The sequence below is a fragment of the Lissotriton vulgaris genome, chromosome 4_1 (assembly GCF_964263255.1).
Source record: "Lissotriton vulgaris chromosome 4_1, aLisVul1.2, whole genome shotgun sequence".
Taxonomy (NCBI): domain Eukaryota; kingdom Metazoa; phylum Chordata; class Amphibia; order Caudata; family Salamandridae; genus Lissotriton; species Lissotriton vulgaris.
The window spans coordinates 172,762,860-172,782,495 of NC_141691.1; the positions used below are offsets into that span (position 1 = coordinate 172,762,860).

Genomic DNA, 19,636 nt, shown 5'->3' on the forward strand with positions numbered 1-19,636 from the left:
AGGTATGGGAAGACATGAATGTTGTCCCTTCTTAAGTGTGCTGCTACTACTGTTAGACACTTTGTGAACACTCGAGGTGCTGTAGTTACTCCGAAAGGGAGTACCTTGAATTGGTAGTGTTGACCTTCTAGAATGAACCGCAGGTACTTTCTGTGCGATTGATGTATGAGAATGTGGAAGTAGGCGTCCTTGACATCTAATGTGGCAAGGAAGTCTCCCTTCTTTAGCAACGGTAGAACCTGTTGTAGTGTGACCATATGAAAGTGGTCTGATTGTATGTATGTAGGGGCCTTAGATCAAAAATACGTCTGCGTTACCCGTCCTTTTTGAGTATGAGAAAGTATAGAGAATAAACTCCTGTGTTTTGATGTTGTTCTGGGATTGATTCTATTGCATTTTTTTGCAGTAGAGATTCCACCTATAGTCTTAGCAGTATGAGGTGTTCTTGTGACCTGGGACGCTGTCTGGGTGGTATTGTTGGGTGAGTGGAAGTGAGCTCCAGTTAATAACCTGACTCAATTATTTGTCTTACCCACCTGTCTGTGGTGATGGAGTTCCAGACAGGTAGGAACTGTTGTAACCTCCCCCGACAGGAGTGGAATGGTCTGGGGGGGGGGGGGGGGGGGGGGGGTGAGAGGGGGTGGAAGGGAAGTCACTGTTTTGGAGTACAGGTGTTGTGATTGTTGTTTCCTCTACCTCTGCCCTTATTGTTGTTTCCTCTATAACCTCCTCTATGATATCCTTTACTGGGCGAAGTTTGTTTGGGCGCTTTGTAAGAATAGGAGGTATTGTCGGGTTGGAAACCATTAGAGGTACCCCTATATGAGGAGCGACGAAAGGAGGGCCTATGGGCTTGTGTTTGTAAAGCTCCCATGGATTTTGCCATGTCTGTATCTTTTTTCATCTTTTCTAGTGCACTATCGACTGAAAATATGTTGTTGGTCAAATGGCTGGTTTAAGATACTGGCTTGTACTTCTGGTTTAAACCCAGAGATGCCTAACAATGCATGTCTACGCAACAATACCTCTGTATTTATTGCTCTAGAGGCTGTGTCTAGTGCACATATTATGGAGTTATTTGTAATAACCTTGCCTTCATGTATTAGGTCAGAAGCCGTGGTTTTATATTGTTCTGGCAAGTGTTGAATGGGTGACTCTAACTCATCATAATGAGCTCCATCACATCTTGCTAACAAAGCTTGAGTGTTAGCAATCCTCCAGACATTGGCTGCTTGTGAAATGGTGCATTTTCCAGAAGCATCTAAAAGCTTAGACTCTGTCAGGGGGTGGAGCATCCCCTGTTGTCTGCGAGTTAGTTCTTTTTCTCGCATTTGACACTACTAGTGAGTCCAATGGCAACTGTCCTTTAATGTATGCTGGATCAGTTGGAGCCGCTTTGTACTTCTTTTCTAGTCTGGGGTTAATTACCCTTGCTCTAACTGGGTCTTTAAATATTTCAGGTGCATGTCTTACCACTCCACTAAGTATTGGAAGTGTGGTTGTGGTCTTATGTGACGACATTAGTGTGTCCATTAGGAAGTCTTCTTCCACTGTATCTATGTGTAAGTCTACTCCATGGAAAGTGACTGCTCTATGAATGAGCTGCGTAAACCCAATAGTGTCATCTGGGGGAGATGTTCTAGACGGGTATACATCATCTTGTGGCAGATCTGGTGCATCTGGTGCATTATAATCTTCCCATGGGTCACCTGATGGCCCAGGAATATCATCTGGGTCATTAATGTCGTCCATGTCATGTTCACTCTCTACCTCTTGTGAGTAGCCATCCCCATCACCCTCATCGTGTGGTATAAGACTACGTGTACTAGATGGTGAATGTACAGGAGAAATATCTATAGGTATTTCTACTTCAGGTTAAGGAATCCTTATGGGTGATGTTTGAGCATGCTTTTTTAGAGGAACTGGCGGTGGTTTAGGATAGTCAATTTTCCTCTTTTCAGGCACTGAAGTGATATGTCCAGTCTTTGGATTAATATGAAAAGTTGTTTGCTTTGGATCAGGTTTAAAAAGCTCTTCTACTGGAAAATCCTTTTTCGGCGTCGATTTACCTGGTTTGGGGTTGAAATGCTTAGCTTTAACAGTGTCTATGGGCTTTGGAGCAGGTTTTGGTTTCGGTTCCGAAGACTTTTTCCTAGGATCCGTGCTCTTTGTATCCGAAGTTTTTGTTCCCGGAGTACATTTAGATTAATCTACCTTCGGAGTCAAAGTATGTTTTGGTACCGGAACCGTCTTCAGGTCCACTTTTTTCAAAACCGGGGTGGTTTTTGGTTCGGTAGCTTTGGAAACCTCTTTCGGTGCCGAACTTGCTTCCGGTTTGACCACTTTTTGTACCGAAGGATGCTTTTGTGTCGTGTTAATTTTGGCTTAAGAACCTTCTGCTTTTCGGGCCCGACAGACTGACTCAAGCCAGAGACGACTGGAGGCTTTTTTATATTCTTCGCTGCCGAGCCAGAAGGCAGGGCGTCGGAAGGTTTTGGTCGGTGTGCACCTGGACCCGAAGGTGGAGGTGGAACCGAAGCCTGTCCTGGTATGGTAGGGTGAACAGGGTCGACGTCTGTACTCACGACCTGTTGACCAGCTAGAAGATCATCATTTTCGGATTGATCCTCGGCTCCAGAAGCTGAATCCTCTGCTTCGAAAGCGAGGTCTTCGTGCTGCTGTTCTTCGGCGTCTACTTCAATTGGAGCCTCGTCTATGATGAGGTCTGGTGTCGATTAAGATGACTGCGCCATTACCCTTTGAGCTTGACGGTCCCTGATGGTTTTCTTGGACCGGAAGGAAGCGCAGGCCTCAGTCTCGACTCTCGTGCTCTGGAGATAAACACAGATTGCAAACCTCATGAAGATCGGTGTGAGGGAATTTGTGTCCACACCGAGGGTACTTCTTGAAGGGTGTTCTTTCCATGAGCCAAAGGCCCAATGGAGCAGTTGGGCCCGACGGCACCGACGAATGCTGGAATCGAGAAGTGAAGCCTCTCTTTGACACTGGTAACGGAATCACTGTCGACGACAATGCTGATGGTATTATGATTGATTTATGGATTCGAAAAGAGATCGGTAACGGGACCGAACGATAAACACATCCGAGCCCGATGGCGGAAAAAACAATCTGAAGATGGAGTCGATGCCCATGCGCACTACGATCTAAGGGAGGAGTCATCCAAAAGACAAAGACTCTTCCAAGACAACAAAGTGTAATCCTCCGGGTCCATCACCAGATGGTGATCTAATGCAAAAGTGTGTGGTCTGCAGCCCATATGCCTCGAACACAGTGTTTTAGAAAATTATGGTCAACCTATGCTGCTTTTCTGCTAGTCAGATGTTACCTGAAAAGACTATTGTGGCTCCTTAATAGCCTTGGTACGAGGACAGCTAAAGCATGTAGTAAGCTGGCTCCGTATATACTATACCAAAGTAGAGTATAGTGAGCACAGAGATCATGGGATCCCCAGAGGTAGGCAGAGGTAAAGGTAGATAATACCTTACTCTCTATTTGTGGTAGTGTGGGTGAGCAGTAAGGCTTGTTAAGCATTTATTGTACACAGTCAGGCAAGGAATGTTCACACACCCCAAGAATGAACTCCGACCAATTTGTTTGCATAAACATATTATTTAGTTGTATTTTATTTCTAGAACCAGGCCTGGTGCAGTTGAGTGAAATACTTTGCAAAAACAATACAGTTGAATGCAGTTGTATGTACTTGTTTTGTATACAGGTAGGCCAATTATTTTGAAACAGTTGAGATTACTATTCAGTTACTTTTCAGGTACTGTATAATTACTTTTTGGATTACTTTTTAGATTACTTGTCTTACTCCGTGTGATATGCCTAGATATCACACTGGGACAATTCTAACATAAAAGGTATGTAAAACAGTTTTTATCAGAACACAGTTTCTTAGGTTCCCTTACAAAACACCCTCTACAATTAGATGTTTTTCACAGGAAAACAGTTCAATTCAATCCTGTGGAGGAAAATAGGGTTACTGTTTTGCAGGTAAGTAAACGGTCTTGAGGGGTGAGTTCCTGGGGTTAGAACAAGGGTTCTCCCTGGGCCAAGGATGCATTCTCTAAGCACCCTCAGTGGCACTAGGGCGGGTAGGTGCAGAATGTTGAGGCCCAATGTTATCCAATGGGGGATAAGGGGCCTCTGGTAGGCAGCTGCTTACGCGTTGGCCACAAGATTGAGGAAGCATAGCTCCTGGACTTAAGCCCAGGACAAAGGGGGGTTCAAGTTAGCACCCAAGGTACACTCACAGCAGCACTAGGGGAGCCGGATGCAGGGTGATGTTTTGGTGTCGGGTGTCCTGTTACTTTCAAAGGGGATTCTCCGCTTTGGACAAACACTGTAGGCTCGGGCAGGAAGATATTCTGTAGGCAACCACCCGTTGTAGAGGTAATTTGGGATGTCGTGGGATGCCGATACACAGTCTGTTGGGCCACCCAAGGCCGTGGGTCGTCGGGTGCAGGGGTATCTTTTGGGGTCAGATTTTTCTTACCAGCGCTGGTTGAGTTTGGGGGAATCCTCCAGAAAGGGGCTACAGGCGTTGTCTGGAGACTCAAGGCAGGCCAGGGATCACCAGATCCTCTTCTTTCAGCATGGCTCTTCAATCCTTTTTCTTGTATTTTCTTGTCTGAGGAGGCAAGGTTTAGGGTTGCCCCTAAATACTAACTTTAGGGGCATTTGAGGTAGGTAAGGGTTGGGACCAATGGGCCCATCATTGGGGTGGGTACATCCCCTATTATGCCACCCTCTAGTAGGAGGGGGGCGTAAGCCTCTCTCTGGTTGGATGAGGCCTCCCATCTTCAAGATGGCAGGGACTGAGTTCTGCTTCGCCACACCTCCCCCACCTATCTTGGTATTCTCGCTGATTCTCCTGCCCAAAGTGGGGGGTCAGAACCTGGGAGCAGCAAATGGCTGGGGTAGCTCATAAAGGCGGCACGCCTTTGAAGCTTCCCCTTTGTGGACCCTGCCCATCCTGGGGGAGGAGGTTTGGCACCTCTGCCCAGGATGTGCTTTGTTTCAGGACCCCGAGAGCAGGAGGCTCTCGACCCAGCTGGGGGTGGCAGCTGGTGAGCAGCCAGTCAGCCAAGACACTAGAGTCAAGTCGTTCTTCAGGGGCATCTCTAAGATTCCTTCCGAGTGCATTTTTCATTAAATTCCACATGGGCATCAGTTTGGGTTTAATGTGCTGAAAAGTTTGATATCAAACTTCACAGTTTTCAGTAAAGCCATTATAGAGCTGTGGAGTTGATGACAAACTCCCAGACCATATACTCTTTATGGCTGTAATGCACTTAAAACACAAGAATAGACTTTTGCACAGTAGAGTTACAGGGCTCATGCCATTGTACACTTGCCAATGGTATAGTGCACCTTGTTAGAGGGGTGGCCTACCTATACCAGAGGGAGTACCTGTAGACATGGCACACAGGGACGTGTGCAATGTCGAATCTTCACTTTTCTCTGCACCAAAACACGCAGAATGCAATGGCAGTGTATGCGTGTTATGGTACAGGGCCTTTAAGGGTGGCACAATATGTGCTGCAGCCCTCAGAGGCTTTCCCTGGTCACAGGGCCTTGGTACCTATGGTACCTTTCACAAGGGACTTCCATGTGGCCAGAGAGGTGGATGGGAGGGTATCACCTTGTGGTGTTGGGCCACTCGGGCCATGGGTGTCTGGCGCAGAGTGGTGCAGAATCACTGAGTCGCCTCAATCCTGATTCTGGTCTCTGAGACTTTGTTGAGCACATCCGGTGCTCACGGGAGACAAGAGTCTGTAAGGCGAGTGCAGGGCACGTCTGGTCCTCTGGGGGGCTGCTGGACACGCTGATTTCTTTGCTGTAGGCAGGTCGGAGTCGGGGCAGTCTGTAAGGCTGGGGCCAAACCAGTAGGTGTTGTCTACTTCCTGGGTCAGCACTGCTCTTCGGTCCTTCTTTCATCCTCAAATTCCAGAAGGCAAGTTTCAGGGTTTCCCCTAAATACTACATTCAGGGGCGCTTAAAGGGGTGTGCAGGTCAGACCAATGGGTGCCTTCCTTCGGGTATGACATCTTCCAGTGGGAGGGGGCATGAGCCTCTACCTAATTGGCGGACTCCCCTCATCTTCAAGACGGAGGGGTACAGAGATGTGTGCTTCACCTCCCCTCCCCCACCTGAGTGGGGGTGGCTGGCAAAGGTGGGCACACCACTTCTTAGCTTGGTTTTCCTGCTGAATCTCCAACCCAAAGTTGGGGGCAGAAACGGTCGGAGCCAGTTGCTGGGGGCAGCAAAAGGCAGGGTCAGCTTCCACAGGCGGCAGGCCCTTGAAGCTTCCACTTTGTGGACCCAGCTCATACTGGGGGAGGAGGCATGACACCTCTGCCCAGGATGGGCTTTGTCTCTGAAACCGGAAACCTGTAAGGTGGCAACTGGCAGGCAGCCATTCAGGAACCACACTAGGGCCGGTCGATTTTCAGGGGGCATCTCTAAAATGCCCTCAGAGTGCATTACATTAAATCCCACACCGGCATCAATGTAGGTTTAATGTGCTGAGATGGTTGTCACCAAACTTCTCAGGTTTTAGTAAAGCCATTATGGAGCTAGACCATATGCTCTTCATGGTTTTACTACACTTACAATGTCTAAGAATTGACTTGGACACTGTAGGGGTACAGGGCTCATACCAGTGTACCCTCCACCTGAGGACTAGTGCACTTTGCTAGAGGGGTGACATACCTAAGCCTCAGGCAGTGGGATGTAGGCATGGTACATAGGGGTGTGTGCCATGTCGACTCTTCACTTTCCTCTGCACCAGAACACGCAGCCTGCAATGGCAGTGTGTGGGTGTTAAGGTGCAGTGCATCTAAGAGTGGCAAAATAGGTGCTGCAGCTCTTGGAGGCCCTCCCTGGTCACAGTGCCCTTGTTACCCCATGGTACCTTCAACAAGGGGCTTACCTATGGCCAGAGATGTGCCAATTGTGGGTACAAAGGTACAGGTTTGGGAAAGAGCAGTGGCACTGGGAATCTGATTGGCAGGGACCCAGGCCACATCAAGTCAGGTTACATCAGAAGTCAGGCAAAAAGAAGGGGGGGGGGGGGGCGGGGGGGATTGTAACCATGCAAAAAAGGGCACTTTCCTACAAGGGCATTTTAATGATAGAAATAAGGTGTCAAAGTAATAACGCGCTGATAATGACATATGTTCACACAATACACAACTACCTAAGAAGTTAACCATCGTATTTTTGTAATAATTTACAAAGAGGGAGCCTGCCTTCTTGCACTGCTGAAGCTGTCAGCAGCCTTCAACAGTCAATAAGTGGATATCTTCCTCCACCCACTCATCATATGCACTTAAATAATTATTAGTAACCAAACATACCCAGTTCTTATCACTAGTTCCCCAGGTCAACCACCACCTCTCATTATTTCCTGCTACATCCATGGGGGGAAAATCATGTCCCTAATGATTTCTAAAATTCACATGAAACTTCCGCTGTCTCCCTTAACTAATCAAAAAATCCCAACACACAAGTACTCCGTGAACACCAGATAAAAACTCAATTTGTAATCACTAACAGAAATCCTTACACTCTAGTATAAATCTTAAATTTCAATCTTGTACTACATTAGAATTATGAGTGACAATCATATATAGAAACGTTTTCATACCTATTAGTTGTAGGTGCTGGCGCTGAGAAAAGATCGACAGCGGAGGTGGTATTTATACTTTTCCCAGATAAAGTGCTTGGAGATTCCGACGTAGAAGTCGAATTCGATACTACAGAAATTTCTCTTAAACGCTGCTCCTGAAACAAAGTTGTAAATTAGGTCTCCACAATAGTTTAAAAATTGTATTGCTTCTATATGAACCTTTCAACATAAATAATTAGGTACCAATAATGCAATATTAGAATAAATAACGTGCTTACTCTAGTTGTACTTTTAGTAGCCCTATTTTTTTATTTTTAAAACTTTGTTAATTGAATGAATCACAGTAGTACAGTACATGATTCAACGACACATTGCATACCATCATCAAAAAATTCCAGGTCAGTAACAGTCAATAATCCTCAGGACATATCCCCCATCAATCTCTCCTGCATTTCCATTTCGACCATGAGCGACACACATATATCTCCCCACTTCCTATCCCTTTTCTTAGGGCACCCTCTCGCCTTATATACCTCCGTCTCAGCCAGCATAAATCGGTCCAATTCTTTGCCCCACAAGGTGACACGGGCGGGTTTTTGTCCTCCCACCAACACCTAGCCACCTCTCTCTTCACCATTGTGTAACCCAATGCAGTAAACTGCTTTTCAATGTCCATTAAGTCTGTGGCCTCCCAAATGTTCAGTAGTCCAAGTTGTGAGGTTAGAGTTATTTCTTTCCCTACTGCAGTAGACATATGTGTTGTGGCTCCCTCCCAGAGGGGGCAGACCTTGGGACTGGTCCACAGAGTGTGGTAAAATGTGGCTTGCTGGCCACATCCCCTTCCACACCTATCATCAGGTTTAGCTCCTATTTTTGCCAAAACTATCCCTGTTATATATGAGCGGTGCAGTATCCTGAGTTGGATCAGGCGGAATTTTTGAGTGATGGCCGCCTCACGTGGGGACATCAGTGCTGACTGCCAGTCTTCGTCCTCTGTAGGGCCTATATAATATTGCCAGCGTTCCCTGAGTTTCAGGAAGGTGTCTGGAAGGTTGTTGCTCAATTTTTTATAGGTTAAGGAAATCGCCTTCAATCTGAGAGGACCATCAAGCAAGCAGTCTTCCAGAGGGGAAGATTCCGGTATGTCCCTGAAGGACGGAAAGGCTGCCTGTAACGCATGTCTAATTTGTAGGTATCGGTAGATCTCCCCCGAGCCAACTGATATTTGCCTTGGAGCTCACTAAAAGTCAATATCGCTCCCTTTTTCACCAGATCTCCCACCGTGAACAGCCCAATGAGGTCCCACTTATCAAACCCGGGCTGATACCCCAATCTCCCCAGCTTTTGAGCGAACCAAAGTGGCGGGGCCAACAAAAGTGTGTCTGCCCCGTCGAGACGTGACTATGCGCCAGATATCAAGCTTGTATTTGGTCGGCCCAAAGAACTTTCCCCTATTTCTCCTATCTGTGGTATATAGGGCACCTAAGTAGTCCGAGCGATCAGTCTGATATCTATCTAGGGCATATGCTGGGTCGTCTGGAGGATAGTATATCCAATGGTTAACATTCACCAGTTGCGCCGCCCAATAATAGCGCTGCAGATCTGGAAGGTCTATGCCCCCATCATACCAACTTTTTGTCAATTTCTGCCTAGCAATCCTAGGGGCCTTTCCATCCCATAGCAGCGTGGTGATCTCACCTTCAACTGTCTGAAGTACGAATCCGGGACTTTTTAGGGACAATTCTGGAGAATATAAAGGAAGCGAGGAAGGGCCAATATCATTAAAAAGCGCCGCCCTCCCCACTAAAGTCAGTTCAGTTCAGTTTTATTAGATTTTAGTTTAAAAATCATAAAAGCATCAACAATACATAAATAAACACCTTAACATTTAATTACAAAGTTAATAAAAACAAGATTAAATAGGTATAACGAATCAGCTAATCAATATGGAAAGATTTCAATATCAGTAAAACAACTCTAAAACAAAAAGTCGTACGTACATACTGAGGAGCCGGGGAAGAACATTAAGCAAACCTCTATCAGTAATATACTTGTCAGTTACATACTACCCTGTCGGTTTAACTCGAACTCATGAGTGGCCTCTTAGTGGTGGGGTCTTAAAAATACAATTTTTGGACAAAAGTTCAAAGCCATTGGAGGCTAGAAGGTTAGTTGCGCTATAGGGACAAGGTCCCCTTCCCCAGGAGTAGTATTTCTTTACCGTTGGTCTTTGTAACGGGATGTGTGGGAAGCTCGGGTAAAAATCATGCAAGTCCCAAATGCAAATAGTGCCATGTCTTTCTTTGGGGTGACAAAATCGTAAATAGGGGACGATATTCCTGTTCTTAAATTTAATTAGCACCAGGTCCCCAGCAATGTCTTTGGGCAGCGTACCTAACCACCCCACCCTCCTGACACTCAGGATACCACCATCTAGCTCAGGTGGCAAAGGTCTATTGTTTTGTAGCCAGAAAATGACCTTATTTAGCAGGTCCTGCTGTGATTCGTGTGTTCCCTGACTGAGTGCAGGGACCCCAGAGAGGACAGACACATATGGGGCGGCTTCAGGAGGTAAGTTAATACGTGGCATACTTACCAGAGCGGCTGTAGCCACTGTGTGAGTTTTTAGCGCAGGTTTTAGAGTTACTTTGGGGCCTGTTGGGGTAGGTATGTTGGGAGGCTGTAATTGAGTTTCACCGTTCTTACATATAACAGACTTATGCTTTTCGGGGGCGATGGGAGGATTAGGGCAGACAGATATAGCCATTATATTAGTTGGAGGAGAATTCATTTTGATTAATTCCTCAATGCTAGTCAGCCTGTCCCCCAAGTCGTTCATTTTTATGACCAAGGGTGAAATGACAGCTAATAACAGTTGCTCAATTTGGGCCAATAAAGTCAATTGGGGGGATAATACAGGGTCGTCTAATTTGTCCGCAGCCATGTCCTCCATTGATGTTGTTAGGTTAGAGGGAGATGATATTGGGCTGGTGCACAGATTTTGTGTACTTGCATAGTTCTCATTGTCAATTTCGCTGTCGTGCTTCCCCTCTAATGTTGAGATCCAGGGGCAATGCGTTTTGGTCTTTATTTACAGGAGAAGCTAGGTCCCGTGGGAAGCCATTAGAAATAACACAATTAGTGCCCATAATAGGGGGGTTAATGCATCAGGGACGTACTTTGTGCCACACAGGGCGTTGAGCTCCTCCCAGATGGACATAATGTCTATGATAGTAATGGAAACGCCAAAATAGTCAATAAAATAGAAGCATCACAATACCTCCTCCTGTGAAAGAGTCAAAAGGGGTGGCCTGTGCTGTCCTCCTCAGGTCCTCTGAGGGCCACAGAGGGCCCACCCTTTGCGTCCCGCGAAGCGGAGCAGAGCGCTGCTTTAAGGCGCCTCCTGGCGCTCTCGTGTGGTCAGAATGCAGCGCCTGCCGCTGAGGCTGCCGGGAGATGTTGTCCCGGGGCGGCGGCGCTGTGGAAAGCAAAAATGGACTCCTGGCAGTGGCGGCTGCAGTGGGGGCCTCCTCGCCTCCCCCCTCCGATTTGGTAAGTCTCCCCCCCACTAAAGTCAATGGTAGGGTCCTTCGATGTTTCATATCTGCACGCAGACGATTCAGAGGCAGAGTTAAATTTGACTCCTAAAAACAGGCTGGGTCCGATGTAACAAAGATCCCTAAATAGCGAAAACCGTCTGTGGCCACCGATATCACACACTGTGGTGGGAGACGTGGCACCTCTCCTTTCAGCATGAAAAGGACGGATTTGCGCCAGTTTATTGCAAACCCAGAGTATTTACCAAAGTTCGTGAAAATGTCCAGGACAACCTTGATTGATCTATACGGGTATGTCAGGTAGAGAAGGATATCATCCGCGTAAAGCGATATTCGGTCTTCCACTTCATCCGCCCAGCGCATGCCACGCACCATCACGTCTCTTCGTATCCATGCCACGAGTGGCTCCAGTACGAGGAAAAACATCAGCAGGGACAGTGGGCATCCTGTCGCGTACTCCTACGGAGCTCGAACGTCTGGGATGTAAGACCCCAATATATAAGAGGCATACTCGGACACAAATTTGGGGCCTAGCCCTGCCCTCTGCAATACCTCAAATAAATATGGCCATTCTATGGAGTCGAACGCCATAGAGGCGTCTAAAGGTAATATCGCCGCGTCTTCTTCTATGTACTATCGTCTAGCCATGACTTTATGAACCCATCGTAAATTGAGAGCCATGTTGCACCCTGGCATAAAGCCAGATTGGTCTGGGTGGACTAAGGAGGTAACAACGGTCACCAATCTATTTGCTAATACTTTCGCCAAAATCTTCGTCTTCACATTTATCAAGGAGATCGGCCTGTAGGAGCTGCACTTGTCCTTTGGCTTTCCTTGTTTATAAATAACTACAATAGCGGCGAGGCATTGGTCCAGGGGCGGCTGGCCAATTTCCAAGCTTTCAACATACATAGCTTTCAGATACAGTATAGTTAAGGAGGCTGTAGCCTTCAGAAACTCCACCGGGACTCAGTTAGGCCCCATGGCCTTGCCTGATTTCAGTTGCCCCAGAGCCTTGCCTATTTCTTCCGTAGAGAGGTTTGCATCTAGAACGTCTGTATTTGTCTCAGAGAGGCATGTAACATTACTATCTTTAAAAAGCGGATATGAATTGTCCGCTGTATAACTAGTAGTAGGGGAGTACATTTCTTCAAAATAATCGGCAAATCGTTCCACCATGTCTGCAGGGTGTGTTACCGTGTCCCCTTCCGGTGTTGTCAGCCCATGAACCCACCTGGAGCCTTGCTCCCGCCTTTCCAGCCACGCCAGCGTCCTGTCTGTCCTGTCTCCTAGTTTGTAGAGTCTGTGTTGCGTCGCATAATACCTAGCCACTACCTGCTCCCTAGATTTTAATCGAAACTCATCCTGTTTCAGTGTAAGTCTAGGACTAGTGTTGGGCGAGGGATTCTGTGAGTACTCACGCTCCAGGTCAATGAGGTAGTTTTCCACCTGAGCCAAGAGTTCTTGCTTTTTGACAGTATAGCCTGTCTTTAACAACCTAGCTAAGCCTTTTATTACCACTTTGAAGGCCAACCAGAGGATTTGTGAGGAGTCAACGCAACCTACGTTTTCGGTAAAGTAATTCCCGGTCTGCGTGCGCAGCTCGTCTCTAATATCGGGGATGCGTAGGAGCCACGGGTTGAGGACTATGGTGGACGGCGGTTGACATTCCCATTGCGTATATGTCGTCCAGATCGGGGAGTGATCTGAGATCCCCTAGGCATCACTTTATATTGGGCAAAGTTTCCAACCGAGGACAGATGCATGATAGACTACGATATGCATAGAAAAATGTAAACATTGTGTCGGGGGGGGGGGGGATGAAGCGCGTTACCTATGTCTGCGAGACCTAGTGCCTGAACAAAGTCAGATAGCATGTTATTAGCATATTCATGGGGTTTAGGTGGGCTACGGTAAATAGTGTCATCCAATGTCATATTGTAGTCTCCTCACATGATCAGCACACCGTCCTATAGACTCGTCAGTTTGCTACCCAAGTCCTCCAGCGTTGTTCTGCCCAGAGCAGGCAGTAGATAGACCGAGATCAAGTGAAGAAAGATCTTTCCCATCCCACTGAGCTTCCACCCCGCAAAGCGGCCTGCCGTGTCCGTCAAAGTTTTATGTATTATGAGGGGTGTGGTATTTTTAACTAAGATTGCTGTGCCCTTGGAACCAGTAGTGTAGTCTGCATGTACCAAAAGCGTGTATCCCCAAATGGACCAAATGGGTTTTCTGTAAAAGACCACATCCGATGAGTGTCTCTGCAGGTAAGGCTGTACTATGCCCCTTTTGATTTTGTCTCCCACCCCATTCACATTCCAGGACAGTACGGACAAACATCGTTTACTATCCTGCCGCCCCATGTCTGTGTGTCACCTCTCGTTCCCTCCTCGGAGTATGTCTGGATAAGATAGTGTGCAAACCCAAGTACCTAGCAATTGTAGTCCAACTAACATTACTGCCATCGTACAGTTTGGATGTATGAAAACCAATACATGAGTAAACAATTTTTTCTTCGTGAAGTCATTCAATCGTCGTGGTTTAGCAACCAAATCATCAATAAACCAAGCAACCAAATCATCAATAAACCAAGCAACCAAGAAATAATCTCCCTCCCACCCTGCCCAACCCACCCCCCTGCCCGTGGATTCAAAACTACCCACCCCCAAACTTGGCAGAGTGCTTCTCCCCCTCCCCAAAATGCCAAAAACAACCGGGGTAGATCATCTTCCCCTCCCAAGGACTCAAATCATGTAGAAATAGAATTATAGCCATCCACTTTTTTATAGAGGCTCTATTCTTTTAAGATGCACACAAGTTCCATGAAACAAATGTTTTTTTTATTTTAGATAAAATACAATTTAAAAAACTAACCACCAAGCTATTCATTTACTCACTCATTTGACTCAGGTAAAAAAGTTCCACCTCACCACTCTGAAAATCCACCAGCCACCCCTGGTAGGGTGGCTCCTTGAGGTCCTGTCATCTCCTAACTCAGTGGGGAGACAGATCTGACCTCGTGGAGGACGGTGAACTCTTTCAGGGTGGCTGCTGCGTCTGTTAACTCTGTGGTCAGCATATCGGTGTACCGGACATCACGGTCAGTGCCAGCAGGCAAGTGGCTCCTCCACTTCAAGGGAGATGCTGGCTGATTGGCAAAGAGTTGGCAGCGTTGCGAGGCTTTTGGAAGATATACAGCTGCAGGGCCAGCTGGGTCTGGGCAACTATCGGGAAAGGAGCATGCAGACAGGGTATGGCACAAAAGTTCTCAGCTGGTCCTCTGTTCTTGAACTCTTCTTTATCCTTCATTTGGAGTCAGTCGAATCTAGGTTCCTGGAGTCAGGGGTCAACCTAAAAGCTGAATTCAGGGGCATTAAGGGGAATAAAGGAGTAGTAGCCAATGAGCTATTTACCATTCGGGTCACTACACCCCCTTAAGGACCACTTGTAAGTGGGTATAACCCTGTCCCAGAGTTCCTAATTCCACCAAAAACAAGATTTTGGAATGCTTCTTTCATGGAGCACATCAGGCAGCCCACTTTAGGGGTGTGACTAGCTTGATGGTACAAAACGCATACTGTAGAGCTAATTTCCCAGTTGTCCTGGTGCTAAATGGGCCTCAGGGCAGGGGGTGGCATCTCCCAGGTCTGGGGGAAGCCAGGGTCGCATATCAAAGGCGGCAGGGGCTTTAAAGCCCCTGGCATGAATATTGCAAATGCTACTTACCAGTATGCATCTGTTCTTGGCATGTAGGGCTGCTGACATTCATATCTGTGCATAGATCGCCGACTAGTGTTGGGTCCGGATGATTGCACATTGTTGTCCTGGAAGAGTCTTCGAAGTATCACGAGATAGGTGGCTTCTCCCCTGGACTACAGTGCGCATGGGCATCGACTCCATCCCCAGATTGTTTTTAGCCATTGTGGCCGAGATGGAGTGAACTTTGTGAGTGATGACCATGCTATGAGAATATATGTGAATACTGCAGCTGCTACAGGCGCCGAGGAGGACGGCGGGTGATATGAATGTCAGCAGCCCTACATGCCAAGAACAGATGCATACTGGTAAGTAGCATTTGCAATTCGAGGCATGTGGGCTGCTGAATTCATATCTGTGCATAGAATGCATAGCAGTCCCTCCATTAGCGGCGGCCGCCCGTGCCAGCTGCAGCAGTTTGGAAAAATGTCTTAAGAACAGCCTGCCCTACAGCTGCCTGCTGCTTAGAGTGCACGTCTACACAGTAATGTTTTGTAAATGTATGTGTGGTAGACCATGTGGCTGCTCTACATATGTCCTCTAAGGGAATGTTTCCAAGGAAGGCCATAGAGGCCCCCAACTTTCTGGTGGAGTGGGCTCTTGGTGGAATTGTAAGAGTTCGTTTTGCTTTTGCATAACAGATTTGAATACATTTCACGATCCACCTAGCAATACCAGCCTTGGAAATAGCGTTACCTTTGTGGTGTGACGCAAAGGCAACGAAAAGCTGCTTAGTTTTTCTAAAATCCTTGGTCCTGTCAATGTAATACATCAGGGCCCTTTTGACGTCAAGGGTGTGGAGCATCCGCTCCGCCAGTGACTCAGGATTTTGAAAAAACACCGGCAACTCAATTGTTTGGTTTATGTGGAATTGAGACACTACCTTGGGTAGGAATTTAGGGTTAGTGCGGAGCACTACCCTGTTAGCATGAACCTGGAAGAATGGTTCCTGGATTGTGAGGGCCTGCAGCTCACTAACTCTCCGTAGCGATGTAATTGCTACTAGGAAAGCCACCTTCCAAGTCAAGAACTGAAGTTCACAGGAATGTAGTGGCTCAAAGGGAGGACCCATCAGTCTAGTAAGAACCACATTGAGGTTCCACTCTGGAGCTGGAGGGGTCCGCGGTGGAATGACCCTTTTTAGTCCTTCCAGAAAAGCCTTGATAGCAGGCACCTTGAAAAGTGAAAGGTGCTGTCTATTTTGGAGGTATGCGGCCATCGCAGACAGGTGAATGCGGATGGAAGTATATGCCAAATTACACTGGTACAGATGAAACAGGTAACAGATGATGTTCTGAATGGAAGCATCTAGTGGATTGATGTTGTGGTTTGCACAATAAATGACAAACCGCTTCCATTTGGCGCATAACAGGCTCTAGTAGTGGGCTTTCTTGCCTCCCGAATGATGTCCATGCAATTCGGAGGAAGGTTAAGGTAGCCAAACTCTAGGACTTCAGGAGCCAGATCGCCAGGTTAAGCTGTTGCGGTGCTGAATGTCGCCATGGCTCTGCGTCAGAAGGCTGGGTGTGAGACGAAGCCTTTGATGCGGTACCACGGACAGTTCCAGAAACGTGGTGTACCATGGTTGGCGAGCCCATGTTGGAGCAACCAGGATGAGGGTCATCGAGTGCTGCCTGAGCTTGCGTGCCACCAGCGGTATCAGGGGTGCTGGGGGAAAAGCGTACGCAAATTTGCCTGACCAGTTCATCCATATCGCATTGCCCTGCGATTGCGGGTGTGGGAACCTGGCGGCGAAGCTTTGGCATTTTGCGTTCTCCCTTGTGGCGAACAGGTCTATTTCTGGATGACCCCATGTCTGAAAGTACGGCTGGAGTACTGATGGATGTATCTCCCACTCGTGCATCTGGTGGCTGTGCCTGCTGAGCAGGTCCGCCATCTGGTTGTCCTTGCCTGGGAGGTGTTCTGCCATGAGGAAGATGTTCCTCTGAATGGCCCACTTCCACATGCTCTGAGCCAAATGAGACAGCTGTGGAGAGTGTGTCCCTCCCTGTTTCTGAATGTAGTACATGGCCGTCATGTTGTCCGTCCGGATCAACACGACCTTGTTGCACAGATGTACTTTGAACGCCTTTAAGGCCATGAAGATTGCCATCAGTTCCAACACATTGATGTGCATCTTCTTCTGCTGTAGTGTCCATAGTCCCTGCACTGTGTAGTGGAGTACATGCGCTCCCCAACCTTGGAGAGAAGCGTCTGTCGTCAGGATAATCTGTGGCACAGGCTCCTGGAACGGTCGGCCCTTGCAAAGGTTTTGTGGATTCCACCAATGCAGAGAGTTGTATACCCGACCGCTCACCAACACTAGGTCTTTCAATTGGCCATGAGCCTGAGTCCACTGACGTGCCAAGCACTCCTGAAGCGGACGCATATGTAGTCTCGCGTGCGGGACAATGGAGATGCAGGAGGCCATCATGCCGATCAACTGCATGAACACTCGTGCTGGAAGTGAGTGTTGAGGTCTGAATTTCTGAATCAGCGATAGAATGCTGTTGATCCTCCCTGAATTTGGCTGTGCTGTAGCCGCCAGAGTGTTTATGGTCGCGCCCAGATACTGCCGTATGTGAGCGGGCTGGAGATGGGACTTTGGGTAATTCAGTGAGAATCCCAGATCGTGCAGAAGGTGAATGGTTTGGGACACGTAGTCGGCGCACTGCTTGTGCGACTTTGCTTGAATGAGCCAGTCGTCCAGATAGGGGTAGACGTGGATGTTCTGACGTCTTAGATGCGCCGCCACTGTCGCCAGGCACTTTGTGAAGACCCTGGGCGCCGTGGTGACCCCAAAGGGCAGAACCTTGAACTGGTAGTGCTGGTTTTGAATGGTGAACCTTAGATACTTTCTGTGTGAAGGATGCAGGGGAATGTGAAAATATGCATCCTTGAGGTCCAGAGTTGCCAGGAAGTCCCCTTGCTGAAGCAGTGGGAGAACCTGTTGCAGAGTAAGCATATGAAAATGCTCTGACAGAATGTACGTGTTGAGAGGTCTGAGGTCTAGGATGGGTCTGAGAGATCCGTCCTTTTTTGGGATCAGAAAGTACAGGAAGTAAACCCCTGTTCCCCTTTCTTGCAGTGGAACGAGCTCTATTGCCCCTTTTTGCAGCATGACTTGAACTTCCTGCTGCAACAAGTGCAAGTGCTCGCCGGACATAGGACGGTTCTTTGGAGGTATGTTTGGTGGAATGGAAGTGAGTTCCAGACAATAACCGTACTGAATAAGAGATTTGACCCACCTGTCCGTGGTGATGGACCTCCACACGGGCAGGAACTGCTGGAGTCTCCCCCCGACCGGTGTTGTGTGGTCGGGGGGCAGTGACAAGGCGTCACTGTTTGCTGGCGGTGGAGGACCTGGAGCTGTTATTTCCACGTCCTCTGCCCTTGACGTTGTTGCCACGGTATCCACCCCTACCCTTGTTGGTATATGAGGATTGGGTGTTACTTTTATAGAATTGTGTGGATTGTGACGCTTGACCCCTTGAGGTGCCTCTGTTATTGGAGCGGCGAAAGGAACCACCCCGAAACTGCTGGGACTGAAGGGCACCCATAGATTTAGCAGTGTCAGTGTCCTTTTTCATCTTTTCAAGTGTGGCATCCACTTCAGGTCCAAACAGGTGGTCTGGATTTACTGTTTGGTTAAGGATGGTAGTCTGAATGTCTGGTTTAAAGCCTGATATTCTGAGCCATGCATGCCGGCGCAGCAGAACGCTAATATTTATTGCTCTCGAGGCGGTATCAGCCACATCTAGAGCACACTTGATGGAGGCATTGGTAATAAGTTTTCCCTCCTGAATCAGCATTTCAGCGCCCTCCTTATACTGATCTGGCAAGTGCTGTAGAAGTGTTTCTAGAGTGTCATAGTGTGCCCTATCGTAGCGTGCAAGTAGCGCCTGCGTGTTTGATATGCGCCACATATTGGCTGCCTGCGCAGCAATACGTTTCCCTGATGCCTCAAACACCTTTGATTCCTTGTCAGGGGGAGGAGCATCACCCGTGGTCTGTGAGTTGGCTCGTTAACGTGCGTTGGAGACAACCAAAGAGTCCAGTGGCAACTGTCCCTTGATGTACGTTGGGTCAGTGGGCGCTGCCTTGTATTTCTTGTCAATGCGAGGATTGATGACTCTTGCCCGGGTGGGCTCCTTGAAAACCTCTGGCGCATGCTTTAGCACACCCTTGAGCATTGGCAATGTCTTGACAGTCTTTTCAGCCACTGAGAAAGTGTCAAAAAGAAAATCGACATCCACTGGGTCAGCATGGAGGTCGACATCATGATTGGCTGCAGCTCTTTCAATTAAAGCGTTGAAGGCTGCCGAGTCCTCTGTTGGGGAAGTTTTTGCAGCAAAAAGCTTCGGCTCGTGTCCTGACTGAGGGTCCTCAGGGTCGCCCTCGGCAGACCATGGCTCATTTACATCCTCTGGGTCCGAGTATGCTGGATAATTATACTCGTCCTCCTCGTCTCCGTCACCCTCCCCAGCGTTAGAGTGAGTGGGTGAGAGCTCCAGACCCTGTGGAGATGCCGGCTCCATAGGGGCAGATGCACCCGCAGAGTCCAACTTCTTTTTAAGGGGAATGTGGAAATGCTCCAACGCAGGCTCCGGGGTGATTTTCCTTTTGAGAGCTTGCCTGTGTTGGCGTCGATGATGACCTCTCGACG

The 19,636-nt window shown here is 47.9% G+C and overlaps 1 protein-coding gene across 10 annotated transcripts in view; it reads right to left on the reverse strand.

Moving 5' to 3' along the window:
• Window positions 1–19,636, reverse strand: part of LOC147718545 (phosphatidylinositol-binding clathrin assembly protein-like) — an 882,838-nt gene that overhangs the window by 473,420 nt on the left and 389,782 nt on the right. For 5 of the 10 annotated variants that reach the window (XM_086918490.1, XM_086918492.1, XM_086918484.1 and 2 more), the window contains exon 11: window positions 7,676–7,812. In XM_086918490.1, the coding sequence (XP_086774616.1) occupies window positions 7,676–7,812 (137 nt within the window). The remainder of the gene's footprint in view (window positions 1–7,675; window positions 7,813–19,636) is intronic. The other 5 variants (XM_086918493.1, XM_086918491.1, XM_086918487.1 and 2 more) reach the window with 1 other exon arrangement.